Source organism: Phasianus colchicus, chromosome 10, assembly GCF_987193195.1.
Source record: "Phasianus colchicus chromosome 10, bPhaCol1.hap1.1, whole genome shotgun sequence".
NCBI lineage: Eukaryota > Metazoa > Chordata > Aves > Galliformes > Phasianidae > Phasianus > Phasianus colchicus.
In genome coordinates this window covers 16,474,499-16,493,705 of record NC_143445.1, presented here as the reverse complement: position 1 = coordinate 16,493,705, position 19,207 = coordinate 16,474,499, and the positions used below count along the sequence as shown (strand labels likewise).

General features: G+C 42.2%; 2 protein-coding genes across 2 annotated transcripts; both read left to right on the top strand.

Moving 5' to 3' along the window:
• Positions 1 to 3,167: 3,167 nt before the first annotated feature.
• LOC116235524 (cytochrome P450 2J2-like) lies at positions 3,168 to 8,674 on the top strand. The gene is made up of 9 exons (XM_031603740.2): positions 3,168 to 3,332; positions 3,995 to 4,157; positions 4,999 to 5,148; positions 5,332 to 5,492; positions 6,123 to 6,299; positions 6,521 to 6,662; positions 7,207 to 7,394; positions 8,097 to 8,238; positions 8,393 to 8,674. Exons 1-9 carry the CDS (start codon positions 3,168 to 3,170, stop codon positions 8,569 to 8,571), a joined length of 1,467 nt encoding a protein of 488 aa, XP_031459600.1. The 3' UTR covers positions 8,572 to 8,674.
• A 3,213-nt stretch (positions 8,675 to 11,887) lies between these two features.
• Positions 11,888 to 17,467, top strand: LOC116235525 (cytochrome P450 2J6-like). The gene is made up of 9 exons (XM_031603741.1): positions 11,888 to 12,059; positions 12,403 to 12,565; positions 12,880 to 13,029; positions 13,460 to 13,620; positions 14,300 to 14,470; positions 15,012 to 15,153; positions 16,083 to 16,270; positions 16,630 to 16,771; positions 17,108 to 17,467. Exons 1-9 carry the CDS (start codon positions 11,889 to 11,891, stop codon positions 17,284 to 17,286), a joined length of 1,467 nt encoding a protein of 488 aa, XP_031459601.1. The 5' UTR covers position 11,888; the 3' UTR covers positions 17,287 to 17,467.
• The last annotated feature ends 1,740 nt before the right edge of the window (positions 17,468 to 19,207 follow it).

Genomic DNA, 19,207 nt, shown 5'->3' with positions numbered 1-19,207 from the left:
GCTAATAGTCACGGTCAGAACAGAACGTTTCAGATAAGAGAAAGCTGAAATGGCTATTAACATTCTGTTTCTCCCTGAGAAGAACTCTGAGTTCTACCATGGTAGCTGAGAAATGCTCAGCTGTTGCACATGTAGCTTTTGGGACTGGGAAGAACATAAATACATTTGATGCCATTCTCTTTCAGAAAAGAACATGAGCTGAAACACTGAAGGGTTTTGGATTGCTCAGGATTGAGAAAGGTAGAATCTATTTTTCAGCAGTGTGGCAACACCCAGAGAAACCAGCAGGCGGATGGATTTTTATGCAGAGGTATTAAGTGGCCCTGCCTGTGGCAGGGGGGGTTGGAGATTCATGATCCTTGAGGTCCCTTCCAACCCCAGCCATTCTGTGATTCTGTGAGTTCATCTAGGAGTGACTCAAAGGAAAAGGCCAATGATGTGCATTCATTTGTTTTTATTTTTATCTTAGGACGTGCTTTGTGCTTAATGTTTTTTCTCCCACCTTTCTTTTGTCCATTACTGGGTGCAGTGTGTGGTCAGCAATAGCTGCAGAAATTCTGAAGAAGCTGCAGCAGAAACCTACTGAATGACAAGCCTCAATGTGGACAAAAAAATACAGAAAGATTACAATTATTTGGAACAGTTGTCTTGCAAATATCCTATTCAAACCTTATAAAAATGAAACAAATTGAATATCTTAATTCTTTTTCCCCCTTCTATGTGACTACTTACATTGCAGCCTACCCTGACTGCATCACCTCTGTGCAGAGTACCTTTTACATCAGCTCTGCCAGCAGAATGTATGCAGTTGAAATGCACAAAGCAATTACCTGTTGCCCAACACAGCAGCAAGCAATGGTCAACCTGCTACTTAATGCTTGCTGCTGTTCTTGAGACACCGCATGAGTGTTTGCTTAGCACAGCTATCGGGTGGGGACATGTCACCACCACGCTTCTTGGATCCAGATGATATCCATTGTTGTCTCCCAGTTCTCAGCTTTTTTTGTTCTTTTTCCATCAGTTTCTCTTATCATTTGGGCAGATAACCTGAAAAATTCAGCTGCCACTTGCTAAGGTAGGGGATGATGTAACTGCGCGTTATTCTTCCTTGTACGGCGAAGATGGAGTGGGAGTAAGCAGATGAGGATCTGGGCTTTGTAGCAGATCACAAACTGAAACATGAGTCAATATTTCAGAGTCATTAGAAAATACTCATCTTTTTTAAAGAAGAAAGTTTTGCTTTAAAACTTTTTTAATCCTGAAAATTAATTTTCATGACACTGGCTGCTTGTCCCATTTCTTGATTGACCTAAGGACTGATGCTGGCAATGTATTGAGAAGAAGTAACTCAGTTGTCCCATTCCTCTCTGGGTTTGTAGGAAGGAGTGTCCAGGAATCCTTCAGTTACAACAAGCAACCAAATAAAAGCCCTTAAAACTCACTCATGTCACAGTGACATGAGTGGGCAGGGTGGGGGTGGGTTGATGGACGGACACGATGATCTTAGTGGTCCTTTCCAACCTGAATGGTCCTATGTTCTCTGTCTGTCTCTGGGGAGAAAGGAAGGTTACTCTGGGGAAGTAACCACCATACGAAAGCACGGGTGTAGGAAATGCCTATGAAAGTTCCATGAACTGAACTATGGGGCCAAAGTATGCAAAGCCATAGCTGTGTTTACAGAGGTGGAAACCTGAACAGAACAAGAAGCGATTCGATAGAAAGCTGGGAGTGATTTCAGACAAGATGTGTATTAAAAATTTTCCAGATGAGGACATGACCATTGTAAAATACAGTTGTGTCCTATATAACCAGGCATACACAACATCTGAACAGGTTTTTAACTAAATGTATGTTTTTGTGATATACTAAATCAGTAGAAATCAAGCGTCTCTTTTTACTCTTAATTTTTTTCCCAGAGGCAGTGTGGGCTTGTGAAGTACCAGTGGCGTTCTGACAAGAAGTCACACTCTGTTCCTGTTTCTTTTCTAACTCTTCCTCTGGGATCAGTCCTACCTTTCGTGATCAGAAGCATCTGGCATATAAACTTCAGAGTGATCAAGAAATCTTAAGAGTTCTACGTTTGTGTTGTGAGACAATTCATTTGTCAATGAGTAACACCACTGTAACATTGGAATTGTAGGATAGGTGAGAAATCTGATGCAGATCAGAATGAACAGACACAGATGGAAGTTCTTCTCTGAAAGAGTGGTGATGCACTGGCACAGGATGCCCGAGGAGGTGGTGGAGTCACTGTCCATGCAGGCGTTCAAGAGGCATTTAGATGTTGCACTAAGGGACACAGTTAGTGGGAAATAGTAGTAATATGAGGACAGTTGGACTGAGTGATCTGAGAGGTCTCTTCCAACCTTGGTGATTCTGTGATAGAGTACATTTTTTAAGCAGGATTAGGATCATTAAGGTTGGAAAAGACCTCCGAGATCATCTAGTCCAACCAACCATAAACCCATCCCCAGCGCACTCACTCATGATACAGATTTATTCTGGAAAACAGTATGTTTTCACCTGTCTCCTGTTCAGAAGGACTTGAGGAGGGCTGTGGAAGAGAAAATTATTTTTCTGAAAGTTGTGTGTTTGGAAAGTTGTGGATGTCACAGAGGCTTTGTACTGAGAAAGGATGAAACAGACCATAGATATTTTCAGAACTACTTCTGATAATCGACAGTGGGGAAATCTATAAGCTATCAACAACCAAATGTCTTTTTTTTTTTTCTTTAAAAAACATGCACAAATACGGAAAAACAAACAAAAGCAACAACCCACACACAGGCAGGCACACCAAAATCTCCAGTTTAGTATCCCAGCTCTCAGCTTGCACATAGCCAGTGCTGTGAGTGACACTTCCAACCAAACTAATTGCTCAAGGGGACGTTTCTGAATATCAGATGCGAGTCAGAATGAAGTGCCCGCCTTCTGGCCTTGGTTGGATCTCAATGTGATGGCAGCTATTAGCATATTGCAGCATAGCAATGTATTAAGTATGCTCAGAGGTGGAAACGCTCTTCATTTTGTTGGTTAGAGAAATGTGGTAGGAAAGAAAGCTTGGATGTGTCAGTCTGGATCCTCTTTGGGAAGAGTTAAGTAGAACAGAGTCAGTTTAACAGATTAATAACAGCTTTCTCAGTGACAGACTAGTTTGGAGGTGTGAAATGGTGACTGTGATGATATTATCCCTAGTTTTGTTTCTGCTGGGTTTGCAGTTCCTGAGACTGCGATGGAGAAGTCGCCGGTTTCCTCCTGGCCCGATCCCATTTCCCATCATTGGAAGCTTGTGGTGGATAAATTTTAGAGCTGATCATGGGAGCCTGAAAAAGGTATGTGTTTGTGGATGGGAGTGAAGGAGCAAAAGCTGTAACCAATGACGATGGTTGTCGATAGGCTGATGTGTTGGTTAGGAGAACTTCAGTTGGAGGAAAGATGGAAAGATAAATGTAATGCCTAAAGGAGTCAAATAAAATGAATATTGGGATAGTGATGTCCTCGGGTTAAAGACAAATGGAGGATTTCAGCATTTTTGAACCTGTTTTTCCAGTGTTCTGTATGTAAATGTGTAATTTCAAGAAGTTCTAGTTTTTTTGGCCGAGGAAGCAAAATGAGGAGTTGATAAATGTAACTGAAATTGGGCAGCTGAACATTCATATGAAACCTAATGTGAGCTGTAAATACCCAGCCAGGAGCATTTCCATAATTGTTATTATCCCAAAGACAACCCACGCTATGTGTTAAAAAGAGCAAGAGCAGCTGTGCTTTTGACCATTCACATTACTCTGAATAGTGGGATTCCAGAGCAATGCCACAGCTTTACTGCCATAAATGTTCCCATCACAGAACAAAACCATTTCCCCCTCTTCATTTCCTGAACCCTGGGGTAACGTCATGTTGGAAGAGCAGATCCCATTGTGTGTGCATTTTGGTTGATGTTTCTCCAACAGCTTTTCGGTTTGTTTGTTTTTGTTTTGCATCGACTAATGTGCAGCTAGCAAAAACCTATGGGAACATCTGCACCCTATGGCTGGGCCACAAACCTGTAGTGGTGCTGTATGGCTTCAAAGCGGTGAAGGATGGCCTCACCACCAACTCAGAGGATGTTTCTGGGCGGCTACAGACCCACTTGTTCAACAGATTTTCTTCTGGAAAAGGTGAGATGCATATATCTGCTGAAGGACTTTGTCTGCTGACAAGCTCTTAGTTCCCTGTTCACCCATTCCATTTGTCCAGGAGAAACAAAATACAGCAATTCTGCAGCATTCCTCAGTTGTCTGCTATGTCCCACTATCACACAAGTGTTCCAGAATCTTACCAAAGCAGCAGCGTTTGTACTTGCTAATCTAATTTATCCATTATTGGTGTCTGAGTTTGTGCCTTGCTTTGAAGTAATCCATCTGATGGCTTTCAATCCTTCATCTGAAGCTTGAGAGTAGAGGCTGAAGTAATTCTTGAAGCTTGTTTACACAATGGCTGCTATGGAGAAAGCATGCACTGAGCTATTGAACAAGAAGTGGCCCTTGGGGCTGTCCCACGGCACTGGAGTTTTAGATGCATTAGTGGGACTGTAGGTGCAATATGTCCTTGTTTAGAAGTTCTTATTGTGCTATTGTTTACATCAGGCACTGATGAATCTTGGTGGATGGAGGATAGAGTTCTGTATTTGAAACAGGAGTGGTTACACTGGTTCCCACCAGCTTCGTATCCATCCAAACATAGGGGAACAAGAGCAGGAAACCTGCGGACCTCTCCAATGGGCTCCTCAGAAAGGTCTCTAGGCCTTGAGCAGCCTAAAGTGAGAGGCCATCGTATCTCCAGGTGGTAGAAACCTGAACGTACTGTCTGAGGAAAGCTCTCTGCCACTCCTGCAGTGGTGACACAACATCTGTAGGGACACAATACCCGTGTGGGGATGTTGGCAAACGTAGCTTGCAAGCAAGTATCGACGTTACATGAATATTAACACGGCATCCAATTGATTCTTGATGGCTGAAGGTATCCTGGTTTCAAATGGTCTCATCTGGAAAGATCAGAGACGTTTTGGAATTGCGACTCTCCGGAAACTGGGAATGGGGAATAAAGGAATGGAACGTGGGATACAAACCGAGGCCCGGCACTTGGTGGAGTTCTTCAGGAGCAAAGACGGTATGGCACCGAAGTGGCTGGGAGCATGGTCGTGGTTTTGACACAGCGTGTAGTTTGTGTAACACAGAGGGGAAAGATAATTTTTGCACAGGGGATATCTGTGGCAAAACATCATTGTGATCTTGCTTTCAAAATAGCAAAGAAGATGGTGTTTTTGTGACCAGCGCTTCTCTCTGTTTGCAGGAAGAGCTGTTGACCCTTCCTTCCCCATTGTTCATGCAGTCTCCAATGTGATCTGTGCTGTGGTGTTCGGGCATCGTTTCTCCCTGCAGGATGAAACTTTCCGCCAGCTGATGGAAGCATACAGTGAGATTGTGGCTTTTGGGAACAGCTACCTTTACTATGTGAGAAAATGGCTCGTTTAACATGCAAATTATTTAATTACTGAACATGATATCGCACTATTGGGTGATAGTAATTAGACAATTTTCATGCCATAATAATTATAGCATTATATATTGTCATAGTTATTGCAGTATTTAGTACACATTAAATGCTGATTTTACAAAAAATACCTACCATGACTATGAACTGGATTTGAAGCGCTTTGGATGTGATGTTGTCCAACCATTATATTAATAATTTTTATTAGAATTTCCCAGGAAAGGAAAGTGCTGGGGGCGTTGAAATTTCTGAATTCCATTTCTGAACTGGAAACATGACTATTGTTAAGTTGAAAAGTAATGTTCATTATACTGGAATAAAAGAGATTTTTTTTCCTATATATCAAGGTAATATATATTAATATTAACTGTATCACTGTTGATGCACACAAAACAGATCTATCTGCAAAACTGGATTCTTTTGTTGATGAATTAGCAGGGCAGATACTAGTTGAGTTATGCAGCAAAGGTAGGAACCCAAGGTTGAAATTAACTCAGTAACTCATCACCAAAAATGTCTGCATGTATTTCTGTGTGGCCTTGCTTGTGTTGTATAACTTACAGCAGCTGTGTTGAATGCTTGCTCCACAGATATTTGAAGTTCTCCCATGGCCTTTAGGGTACCTCCCAGGATCCATACGAAAAGTAGAATCTTGCTGTAATTTTATTCATTCTTTCATAAGGCAGGAGATCAAAAGTCATAGGGAGAGACGCACAGTGGAAGAACACAAAGATTTCATTGACTTTTACCTGGATCAGATGGAGAAAGTGAGTAATTTGTGCTGGAGCTGGCACAGATGCTATCCCTACCAAATTCAAATATGAACCTTGAATAGCCAATTACCTGTTTCAGAAGTAAAAAATAGTACCTTCGTTTATTTTTATACTCTGGGATCCTGAGGGCAGGGTGGGCAACGGGTGATTTTAAAGATGCTGATATTTAGATGGATTCTGTGCTCTTACTTCACCTTTCTCATTGACACCTGTAGACTAAAAATGTCCCAAATTCTACTTATGATGAAGAAAACATGTTGCATTCTGTTTTTGATCTCTTCCTGGGTGGCTCAGAGACCACTGCTACCACTCTGCGTTGGGCACTACTCTACATGGTGGCTTATCCAGACATCCAAGGTGAGTCAGAGACAGACATGAAGGTGTTTAGCTGTTGTACTGAGGGACATGGTTTAGTGGGAAATACTGGTGAGAGGTGGATGGTTGGATGGATGATCTTGGAGGCCTTTTCCTACCTTGGTGATTCTATGATTCTATCTTTCAAGTAGATCAATTGTCTGTTCCACATATTTATTTTATTTATTTTCTTTAAGATCACCTTTTCAAGCTAGAGTAAAACCAGTAGCTTGAGTTTAACCTATTGCTCAGAAATTCTTGTTTAATTAATTTGCTCCCCTTCCTTTAACTATGAAGATCAATAAATCCATTGAGCTTAATCATCTAACCACAGGACTTAAAGTTTGGGAAATATCAGATTCTAGTCAAGTAGTACCTCAATAATTGTATTTACATTTTAGGATATAAGAAGTATAATTTATTTACATATTTTATTTTTTTTCTGTTACTACTAGTAATCTGAAACTGAAAAGACAGCCATTTCATACAAAACATAGTGTCATAGTGTTATTCTACATATAAAGTTCTTTTTTTTTTTCCTCCCTAGAGAAAGTCCAAAAGGAGCTCGATGCTGTTCTGGGCTCTTCCCACCAAATCGACTATGAGGATCGAAAGAAACTGCCTTACACAAATGCTGTGATTCATGAGATCATCCGCTTTAGCAGCATTATTTTAATCACCATTCCCAGACAAGCAGTGAAGGATACAACCGTGCTGGGTTATCAGGTTCCAAAGGTATCCTGTCTGTTCCAGTGTGATCTTTGGCCACATTACTGGAACAGGCTGCCCAGAGAGGCTGTGGATGCCCCATCCCTGGAGGTGTTCAAGGCCAGATTGGATGGGGCCCTGAGCAGCCTGGTCTAGTATTAAATGAGGAGGTTGGTGGCCCTGCGTGTGGCAGGGGGTTGGAGATTCATGATCCTTGAGGTCCCTTCCAACCCTGGCAATTCTGTGATTCTGTGATCTTCCTGCACAGCATCGCTCTGTGCTCTCCCTTTGCCTTGGCAATTATAAGTTAAAATGTACTATTTCATTTGCAGGGTGCACTATTTTTCATTTGTAAATCTATCAAAGCTTGTCAGAATTGGGAAAATCATTTTACTAGGTTTAGGATAAGAAGGTGAATGACCTCATACCCTGTTGCATTTGCTAACAGAATGGAAAAGGAGGCATAAAGGGAATAAAGCAGGGAAATGTCTGAAGCTGAGATACAGAGGTTTCTTTTCTTCATTTTTTGAAGAAACAAACACACAAAAACACTATAAAAACCTCAACAAAATAGGACAGTTTATGATTAAGCATTTTTTCCCAATAAAAAACTTGTTCTATTCTAACCATGTGCTCAGCAGTGCCCCAGATTCTATGTGGAATTCATTTGTGTCCTTTTGTTCTCAATGTTTGAGAGGCAGAATTGAGCCAACAGCAACTTCCTTGCAGGGTACCATCATCATGGCAAACATAGACTCAACTCTTTTTGACCCTGAGTATTGGGAGACCCCTCACCAGTTCAACCCTGGTCATTTCTTGGACAAGGATGGGAACTTTGTGATCCGAGAGGCATTCCTAGCCTTCTCAGCAGGTAGGCGTGCTAATAACTAACAGAGTTAGACTCTGAGTGTGAAGCAGTAATATTTTCCTTGTGGAAAAAAAGCAAAACAAAGGGAGTGTAATCTCAGAAAGTGCAAGGCTCCAGCCTGGGATGGGGACTGACTGCATTTCCCCTTCCCCTGCAGGTCATCGTGTGTGTCTGGGAGAGGTGATGGCCAAGATGGAGCTTTTCATCATCTTCTGCAGCCTGCTGCAGACATTCAAGTTCACCCCACCAGAAGGAGATAAGGAGATCAATCTGAGCTTTGTCTTTGGGAGCACAATGAAACCTCACCCCTATAAGCTCTGTGCAGTTCTTCGCTAGGTTGCAGCGCGTGGTAGATTTGGGGAAGAGGCACTCCCAGGGGTTTGCAAGTACACTGATCTTTTCTTTTCTGTACCTTTTATATTCCCCATTTCTAGATCAAGTTCAGCGTGAATCTGTACTGTTGTGTTACGTTTTTAAGAAGCTGGACCTGAAAAATACTCTGGTTTTCCTTTTCTTAGCATATGGAAAAATCTATGTACATTTTTTCTCATATATTAGAAATGAAATAAACACAGAAAATTATTAGAGTGTCTGGTCTTACTTCAAGGCTCAATAGGAATCCCAATGGGGGAAAACAAATGTTAAAGCTAGGTCCTGAGGGATGCTTCCCATCATTCCCATGCATTTCTATGCATTCATGCATATTTTCAAATTAAAAGAGAGGAGATTTAGACTGGATAGAAGAAAAAAAAATGAAGTGAGGTTGATGAGGCACTGGCACAGGTTGCCCAGAGAGGTGGTGGATGCCCCATCCCTGGGGCTGCCCATGGTCAGGCTGGATGGGGCTCTGAGCACTTGATGGAGCTGTAGGGGCCCCTGTTCAGTGCAGGGGGTTGGACCACGTGGCATGTAAGGGTCTCTTCCAACTCAAATGGTCCTCTGATTCTCAATTCTAGAGTGGGATATAGAAATGCACTTCCCAAAGGTGGTGGCTCTGAGCCCCTAGGATGGTTTCAAGGAGGAAAAGAGTTGTTCAGGGATCTCTGAATGAGCTGTGCGCCAGCTGGTGTGTCTACACAGGGCAGGAAATATTGCTGTAGTTTCTCAAGGGCAAATTTCCTTCCATGAGCACGGGGCCTCAGTGCAGACCTCAGCACACAGCTTTCTAGTAGCTGAGCTAATGGCTATAAACCAGAAGAGGGGAGATTTAGGTTGGATGTTAGGAAGAAATTGTTTACTCAGAGGGTGGTGAGGCTCTGCACAGGCAGCCCAGAGAAGCTGTGGAGGTGTTGAAGGTCAGTTCAGACAGCTTGATGTGGTGGGCAGCAACCAGCCTGCAGAAAAGGCTTGGGACTGGATGACCCAACTATTCTGTGAAAAGGAGAAAGTAAAAACTCCAGTGGGCAAAAGGAAATGTGCTAGGTAAAGCAGTAAGCTTGCTGGCACTGGAGTCATCTTTCATTCAGAAGTAATCTGTGCAATTTAACTTTGTGTTTTTAAATAGATCCTGAACCTGTGGTGGCTGCTGTTCTGCAGTCATAGCGGGACAAACTTCAGTAAGGAATACTTTGTGCTTGCATGTTTGTCAGCTGCTGCATGTGATATATTAGGCAGTTTGTTTCTAATTTCCATCCCAAGTGCTATGGAGGTTTCATATCATTGTTAAAATACCCAGTATTTTTCTCCACTGTTATCCAGACTTGTGGTTCCCAAATTGTGGCTATAACACCTGTCATTCTTATTGCAGAAGCAGGTCAGCACTGCAGTTTGATTCCATTGTGAGAGCTCATAACAAATCTTTCTGCTGCTTCTGTCCTGTTCAGGATCTTCCTCCACCGTGTGCTCTTCTAGAGCCTTTCTGCCAACATGATGGTACCACATCCCCCAAACTCATAAACAAATGGATCTCAGTCAGCATGATTCTGTCTACAGAGGTGATTGCAACAATGCAGCAAGGTCAGCATGGAAGCAAAAGTCTTTCACACCCTAAGCTAACAGAACAAAGCCAAAAATTTTAAGCGTGTGCTTGATTTGTGCAAATCAATGTCCAAACAATTGTGGCAACCCGAAGCACATGGGAACAGTCTTAACTTTGTGAAAGTACATTGTGGCAAGTAGCGAATGGCTTTCATAAACATTTAATCTCAGTGTTTCAAAAAGGCTTACAGGTAGCTTTGAGCCGGTCAGCAAACAAATTTATTTTTTTATGTATGCTCTACCCACCCACCCTGGTATCTTCAGTAACGCCGTAATCTTTAATAATGACTAGTTTGGCATTTTTATTTTGCTTGTATTCTTACTATATTATTATGATATTTCTCAATTTACCAATTTGAATTTCTTAATTTTGTTTGTTTGTGAAGACTAATGCTTCCAAAGGAAAGTTGTGTTTGGCCAACGGGATGAATCTCTGCAGTGAAACGATCAGCAGGATGGATGGGGAGAGAGCAGTGAATGTGGCACCTCAGTAAGGACGCTGATGCTGTCCCACATAAGATTGCCATTGATAAACTGCCGAGCTACAGGTTGGATGGGCAGACAGAGGGGTGAACAGAGAACTGGTTTAATGACTGGGCTCAGGGGGCAGTGCTCAGTGATGTGAAGTCTGGGTGGGGGCCAGCCACTAGCAAAGTGCCAGGGGTCACAGTGTTGCCAGCAGGTCATGGTAAGTGATCCTTCCCTACTGCTCAGCACTGGTGAGGCCATGCCTGGAGCCCTGCGTCCAGCTCTGCCCAAAGGCCGGAGCAATGCAGAGTCAGCGACAGCCAGGAAATTGCACGCTGTGTTCCTTGCAGAGAAAACTGCTGAAGGACAGCAGTTCTGTTTGGGGCGTCCTCCCAGCACAGCTGCTTCCATCACGACTTCCTCCTCATGAGAAGACTTTGGGTAATCTGCTTTTAGAGGTGGGAGTGATTTGAGACAGAGAAAATGACAGTGCCACAAGAAAGGAATTCCAAGTGGTCTCTGAAGTGGATAAGGTTGGTGAGCGTGCAGCTAAGCCATCTGGGTGACCTCCCAGAGTGCCGCATGCCCCAGTTGGAGCCAGGTGAGCCTGGCTTTAAGCTGCTGCTGCTCCTGGGAGAATGCCAAAGCGGCACCGGAGCTGCACTGTCCTTGTGGCCTCCTCTGCATAAAGGAGCAGCAGAGCACAGCTCCCCAGTGGAGCTGCTTGAGGGCACTTGTGAAAGAGGCTCACGAAGCTGTCATCTTTATTTCTGCTGCAGGCAGTGGCTGAAGAAATTCCTCGTTCTGCTTGGTCACCACCACCTCACAGCCTCACCTACCTGTGCAGCACCCCCAGAAAGCTCTGCTGGTTTTCTCTGCTCTTGCAAGAGGCCCCTGATGAAACCAGCACCTTTAGCAGGGATTTTTGTCACCGTGGTCTCAGGGTGTAATTAACTGCTTTTGGTATCCCTTGAAGGACCAACACTTGCTGGATTTGTGGCTGTAATATAATGGAGCAATGCCATGTGCATGAAAGCAACGTGTAATTCTCTGGGATCAGAAGGTAAAGGAAAGTGATAAAGAAGGAAGAATAGAAGTCTGCACATTTTCTTCTTGGGGAGGTACCAGCAGAACAAGATAAATGGATCTGCCCTCTCTTTATGTAGCAGTTTTTCAGAGACAAGCTCGCCGTGTGAGGCAGAAGGGAAATGTTAACAGTGAGTGTAGTGCTTGTATGTTTGGCAGCCTCTCTGCTGCTCATGCAGTTCCTGGGAATGCAATGGAAGCGAAGACAGCTTCCTCCTGGTCCAGCTCCACTCCCCCTCGTTGGGAATCTGCTGCAGATGAAGTTCCAGATTCACCACGACATCCTTAGAAAGGTATGTATTTGCAGGCAATTCACTGGTGGACTCATCAGCTGGCTGAAGAATGAAGGCAAGTTTTTGTTCACGTAGTTTTCTTCTGAATGCTGGAGGGAGCATTCAGAACTGTATTCATCTGTATGAATGTGAAAATCAGTGGGGATCAGTTAAATGTAGAATCACGGAGTCATAGAACCGTTTGAGTTGGAAGGATGCTTAATGTCCATCTGTCCAACTCCCTGCAATGAACAGGGACACCCACAGCTCCACCAGGTGATCAGGGCCCCATCCAGCCTGACCTTGCTGGATTTTAAAGTGCCAGTTCTCACTTGTGTTGTTGTGATGCTCTTTTGTTCTACAGATGGCCAGCACCTATGGCAATATTTTCACCTTATGGCTTTCGAGCATACCTGTAGTTGTTCTACAAGGGTACCAGGCAGTGAAGGAGGGGATGACTGCCCATGCTGAAGAGGTTGCCGGAAGGCCATTAAGAAGAGCTTTCAGGTTTTTGACTAATGGAAATGGTAACTGTTATTTTCTGTGGTTTTGGAAACAGTGTTGAATGTATAGTGGAATATAGGTTGATATTTTCACGAGGTTTTATGAAACGTCTCTTTTTGGGTTCTCTTGTAACAATAATGGCAGAATACGGCTATGGCAAGTTTCTATATGGGATATAAATGGCAAAACTAGAAGGAAGGAGGAAGGAAAGGGAAAGAGGAATGCTACACATCTGCTGGCAAAAACTGAGAAAGATTAGCATGGCGGAGAAACATCTTTGAAACGTTAATAGTTTCAATTCACTCATTCATAAAGCATTAATTCATTATGATCCTAGGTGTTATGTTCTCTAATGGTCATCTCTGGAAGCAACAGCGGCGCTTTGGGCTCCTAACAATGAGGAAATTAGGAGTAGGGAAACAAAGCCAGGAGCGTCGAATCCAGGAGGAAGCCTGTCACCTGGTTCAGTACCTGCGGAACACCAAAGGTATCTGCCTCTACCCTTTTTTACTACCAATTATTGCCAAACAGAATGCCAAGGTTCTCTGAAAGGGGTTATGTTTTCCTTATTACCACTATGAATTCCATTTCCTCTGTCTGTCTTGCTGTTTTATTTAATCAACAACAACGTTTTGGCTGTCTGAAGTTATTTTTACTCATATATTTTGCTGACAAATCGCAACTTTCCATCTTATAATGTAGTAGCATGAAGGGAATTTGGTAAAATGTTATTTGGAGTTCAAGAACCGTGGAGATGTGGCACTGAGGGCATGGTGGGGATGGGTTGGGGTTGGACTTGGTGATCCTGGAGGTCTTTTCCAACCCTAATGATTCAATGATTCTATTTCTCCAGCTTTCTGCTCAGTGGGAAAGAGCAGATTTGGTGTTAATGGTGAAACTGCTTGCTGTGTTTACAGGAAAACCTGTGGACCCCACCGTGCCTGTTACTCATGCTGTCTCCAATGTAATTTGTGCTCTGATTTTGGGACGCCGCTTCTCCATAGAAGATAAAAGACTTCTCCGCTTGATTGAAGCTGTGGACGATATATCAGCATTTACAAACAGCATCTCATTTTATGTGAGGATAATGATTTTTTATATTATCTTACACACAGATACTGTAAAGGCATCTGGCTGGTTTTATAGCAAAAACGAATGCTGGTGCACCTAGAGGTACTGAAGCACACATTGGAATGGTACTTCCAGATGACCCGTTCAAAACTGATGTTTGCCCCACTGATGGCAGCAGCTCCCACTGTAACCTCTGGTTCAATGGACAGAACAATTTGCTGTTGTGGTTCTGCGTGAAGTTGTGACTGCAGCTGTGAAAGCAGTTGGGCAGACAGCCTGAAACCAGGGTAGTTATACTATTAACCATTTACAGATGGGACCTGCAGCGCTGTATATAGGCAAGAATACCAATGTACATGGCTGGAACTTGGCAGGCTTTGCACCTTGCATGATTTTTCACCATCTCTCACTAACTGAGTTCTTAGCTAATCTGAGGGTCAATTTGAAACTTTTGGTTAAAAATAAATAAGAAATTAAAAATCCTTACGTTTTTTTTATCCCAAAATAAGGACTAAAAAAAACCTTTAATACATTACCAGGTAGGCAATATCCTTTGGAGGTAGCAGTGAAAATACAGTCATGGAGTCTTTCATTCCCTTCTTCCACTACCTACAGTCCTATATTAGGATTCAAATTTAGCATGCTGATGTCAGTAATACCACATATCTGAATTACCTCTTTTACAGGTCCACGATCGACTTCCCTGGATTGCAGCCTGTTTTCTGACACGGTGTAAGAAGGCTTTGGCCAGTATACGTGCTATGAGGGCTCTGTTAGAAGAGGAAATTGAAAGCCACAAAGGAAAAATAGATGGAAATGAAGATTTTATTGGTTACTATTTGGATCAGATGGCTAAAGTGAGTGTCTACCAGCTTCTCTTAGGCACCACTGACAAATGGGGATTTTAAGTATTCCTTTAATTATTATGGTGTTTAATAGCAGTTAAGGGAATATAAAATCTCTCCCTAGAAAAGCTTATAGTTGGATGAATTAGAGAAAAAAAAACCAAAAGCTGAAACTGTGGGATGGGAGGAGGAGGGTGAAGTAGTAATATGAGTAGGTTTGCAGGTACATTTCTTGTAAGCACAGTAATAGATCTGCATATGGTTAAGATACATCTAAGAACACAAACTGTAGTGGGATGTGCAGCAGGAGTGACCGCATAAATTCGTCATGGCTGGAAACAACATGAGCACACAGGCAGGATAAATTTGCAAATACACTGAGGAATATTAGAAAATGTCTTCATGTTATTCAATAAGGTTTTTTTCTGCCCTTCAGGGTTTTGTTTTATTTTTTTCCACTTTGGGTCGTACGAGTGAACATTTCTGTGATACAAGAAGGTGCTTTGCTTCTCTTTTTGTGTCTTAACTTGCTGTTTGCCATTCACGTATGCAGACTAAAGAAGATGCTGATGCTACATATGACAAGGCCAATTTGACACAGACTGTTTTTGACCTTTTTCTGGCTGGCACAGAAACGACAGCCACCACTTTGCGTTGGGCATTGCTTTACATGGTGGCTTACCCTGATGTTCAAGGTAAGCACACACAGTTTTGCTGCTGCTTAGAAATCATGCACGTTCAAATAGTAGCAGAGCTACTTAAAGAACAGCAGAGAAATGGATGTGCAGAGCGGGAATCAGGCGAACTGCATACATCTGTTTCTTCATACACACAATCATTAAGGTTGGAAAAGACTACTAAGATCATCTAGGCTGACTGTCACCACCATGCCCACTAGCCCATGTCCCTCAGTGCCACAGTTTTAACAAAGAATCCTTTCAGGCTTCATTTCCAGGAGATCTTCTCAGAATTCAGGGTGTGATCCATCTGATGCACTCTAGGATGAGATTTATTGCCCCCTGCCCCTCCACTTAAGATTGGTCAGACTTTCCATGAGCACTTGATGGGCCTTTGACTTGTGACTCCTGCTGTTCCATTTGCTCCTGAGTACTTTCCAGCAAAAGGAGACTGGCAGGAGAAAACAGAGGTGATAAAGAGAAGGGATTTCCCATAGTTGTTAACTAATGGCTCTTCAAAAGACCTAAAATTTGAGACTGGAGTGCGTGTGCTGAATGCTCACAACAAGGTCTGTCAGCCTCTCTGAGTTTCCTGATGCACAGAATCAATCTAATTCCAATAATCAAGGCTGTGGTATTAATCAGGTCATTTCAGAGCAGAGATTGCCTTTTTAATTCATTCCTGTATGATTTGAGTGAAGACTGAACCTTGCTTAGTTTTTAAAGCAGTCTCTTTATAAGGGATTACTATTTCATTTAGCTCATCCACGTGGGAAGTTGATTTTTTTTTTCTTTTTAATGTGTTTTTCATCTTACTGGATATAATTATAACTGTAAAAAAACCAATAGGTATAATCATAAAAAAAAAAAAAAAAAAAAAATAGGAAAAAGGGTGACTGTAGGGTTTACAGGTTATTGTGCATTTAAAGCTGACTGTTTCATTCCAGAGAAAGTCCATAAGGAGCTGGATGCTGTCCTGGGCAGTTCCCGTTTAATTTGCTACACAGACAGAAAAAACTTGCCGTACACAAATGCTGTAATTCATGAAATCCAACGATACAGTAATATTGTCTTAATTGCACTTCCCAGATATACTGTGAAGGACACGGAGCTGCTGGGATTTCCTATTCCAAAGGTACTCAACAACCACGCTGCATGTTTTCTACTTGAAAACCTTGGAAATAAGAAATTATTTTCACACTGCAGGATTCTAAATGTGGCATCTTGCAAGTGTCATAATGAATCTGAAACGTTTTCAAGTTGCATTAGGGCTGGTTCTAGACGTTCTCCCATCAGTTCCTTTCCCTTAGTTGCATTTTCATCCCTTCTTTCTGGATCTGCTCAAAGCAACTACAGCACTGCAGAAATCACAGAGTAACAGGGGAAAATTAAACTGTTACTCATTATGTTACTGAAAAGTGCAATACAAAAATACAATAGCAATAGGAAAAGTAAAACCAATGCACTTTAACAAATGTACTCTTTTTTTTTCAGGACACCATCGTCCTGGCAAATATTGACTCTGTTCTGTCAGATCCTGAAAAATGGGAAACACCTGATCAGTTCAACCCAGGACACTTCCTTGATAAAGATGGGAACTTTGTGCACAGAGAAGCGTTCTTACCATTCTCAATAGGTAAATGCACTGAACAGGGACTGACTTATTCCATGTGATAGTAACCAAAGATCCAGTCGTTCCTCAGTGTGAACTGAGGAGGCATCTACAAAGAGGTATAGAAATACATTCCAATGTCTTGAAGAACTCCAGGAAGAGAAAAGCCCAATTGGAAGTGGAAAAGATTGGAAGAGAAGAAATGACGTACAGAGGCCTTTTTCTTGGAAAAGATCTGGCTTCTCTTCTAGCAGAGACCCAGTTATCACAACAGTATTAGAAAAATTCATAATGCTAATAAGCCCAGAGCTAGAAAGGTAGGTTTGATAGAAATCCTTTGCCTTTTCTCTCTTTTCCCAGGGCACCGTGTGTGCATGGGGGAACTGCTGGCAACGCTGGAGCTTTTCATCATCTTCTGCACCCTGATGCAGGCGTTCACCTTCACCCTGCCAGACGGAGTGAAAGAAGTCAACACCAAGTTTGTGTTTTCAACTACAATGAAGCCACCTCCACACCAGCTCTGTGCCATTCCTCGGTAGGAAACGGTGTCATACAGATTCAGGGAAGACTTAGCTCTGCGTGATTCTGCATGTGGATTCCACTTACTGTGTCTTAAGATTTTTGCCTTCCTCTGGATTTGGTCAATTATTACACTGAAAAATGCTTTTTTTTTTGCATCCTATAAAGTCAATACTTTGTTCTTGTTATCAACACTTGATATATTTGTCCCACTGTGTAGTGAATAAAGATACAGAAATAAGAATCAGAATTGGGCCTTATTTATTAGAACAGCATCTAGAGAGAAAGAACTTGAACAAGGTCTATAAATTAGAAGTATTGTGATCAAATATCTGTGTGTTCTTTCTCATAAACCACAGTTGCACTTGTGGTGATGGGTGTAGAGGTCTTTCAGTCTGTCCCCAGATACAGGTGAATGGAGGAGTTAGAAGATCTTGGGGGACACTTTCTGAAGAGGCAGATGATGTGTCTGAGATAGCAAGTACACTGCTGTAGTTGGAGGTGATGGAGTTCAAGAACCATGGAGATGTGGCACAAAGGGACATGGGTTAGTGGGCAGTATTGGTGATAGATGATCTTGGAGATCTTTTCCATGCTAATGATTCTATGATTTCATTAGACTGATCAGGTCTGCTGTTGTGCAACCAGGTGTTAAGAGAGTTGAGCATTTCACTTGCTAAAGCAGGAGTAATTTTGCCCAATGGGATAGAAATAGAGTAATGGGTTCATCAGCCAGGTGTGGAAACTTTTCATATCGCTGGCAAGGATCAGGGACAGGGGCAGACACTAAGTGTTGGCAAATTGTTTTGCTTTTATGAACACAGTGGTTGACAGCAACATGAGAACGTGTATTTTTCATGATCAGTAGTCATCTGGTGTTGTTCACTCCAGATCCTTCAATAATTTATTCAGCTTCATTTATTCTTTTCAGTTCTGTAATGGATTCTTTATTACAGTTAGCTGACTTGACATCTATCAGCATAAATTATCATATCACTGCCAAAAGAAGATTTGCCACTGCTTAAGATTTCTTGAAGCTCCTTCTGATCATAGTACTTAAGTACGTGGTAGATATGGATATTCAGATTTTTGCTCAGTTATTGACATTTAACAAGGGATTTTTTTAGAGAGTGGAAGTGTTTTTTCCAGTGAACATAGAAGGTGGTTACTGTATGCCAGCATATGAGGGGTGAGTTTTATACGCAGGATAGCAGATAGTGCCATTTGCAGTCCATGCAACTTTCCCCAGTTTCTCATTTATCCCCTTTTTTTTTGCTCTTTTTTTTTGTGCTTGAGTGTCAAGCTGTCTCTTGACTATTCTTCAACCTTGTCTCTTGATTTCAAGGGCAGGTAGAAAGAACAAGGTCACTCCCACTATTCTAGAAGGGCTACTACAAATGATTAAAAGCATACCCTTGAGCCCAGCCTCCAGATAAACTGTTAGGGGTCATGAGAGAATGGGACTCGATGAACCTGTGTGTTCCTTCCAACTTCAGATGTTCTGTGAATCTATGAGAATTAATGAGGTTTTCTTTTCAGATTCTCTTCAGTGTGCCTTGGATGTTTGAACCTTATGGATGTAAGTAGATTACAAAATATTCCTAGGTAAACTGGAAGGTAATCTGCAGTGCCACCTGATATGAAATGAAAACATATCTGCATGCTCTTACACTGCAGTAATCCATGGCTCTCTAAGGGAAAATATTTCAGTGTGAAATTCAGCTTTGAATATGCTTGCCTATGCAAGCTGTGTGTTGTGCCTGCAAAGGAAATCCTGTTTTTTTCTGTCTCCTAATGCAGCTGCCCACTAATTCAGGCCTTTTCCATCCAATGTGCTTTCTTACAGCCATGTTTTCAACCCCCTCGCACACACCTCCGTTAATATTCTTTCACACACACTGCCCTCCTTCTCCTGTAAGTTTTTCTTTGGATGCCTTCCAA

What these genes read in the sequence shown, in the direction of transcription:
- LOC116235524 (XM_031603740.2), top strand. Translation starts at nt 3,168, where the DNA reads ATGGTGACTGTGATGATATTATCCCTAGTTTTGTTTCTGCTGGGTTTG. An exon ending in ATCATGGGAGCCTGAAAAAG is followed by an intron (nt 3,333 to 3,994) that starts GTATGTGTTTGT and finishes ACTAATGTGCAG; the next exon opens with CTAGCAAAAACCTATGGGAA. An exon ending in TGGGTTATCAGGTTCCAAAG is followed by an intron (nt 7,395 to 8,096) that starts GTATCCTGTCTG and finishes ACTTCCTTGCAG; the next exon opens with GGTACCATCATCATGGCAAA.
- LOC116235525 (XM_031603741.1), top strand. Translation starts at nt 11,889, where the DNA reads ATGTTAACAGTGAGTGTAGTGCTTGTATGTTTGGCAGCCTCTCTGCTG. An exon ending in CAAACAGCATCTCATTTTAT is followed by an intron (nt 13,621 to 14,299) that starts GTGAGGATAATG and finishes CCTCTTTTACAG; the next exon opens with GTCCACGATCGACTTCCCTG. An exon ending in GTTCTTACCATTCTCAATAG is followed by an intron (nt 16,772 to 17,107) that starts GTAAATGCACTG and finishes CTCTTTTCCCAG; the next exon opens with GGCACCGTGTGTGCATGGGG.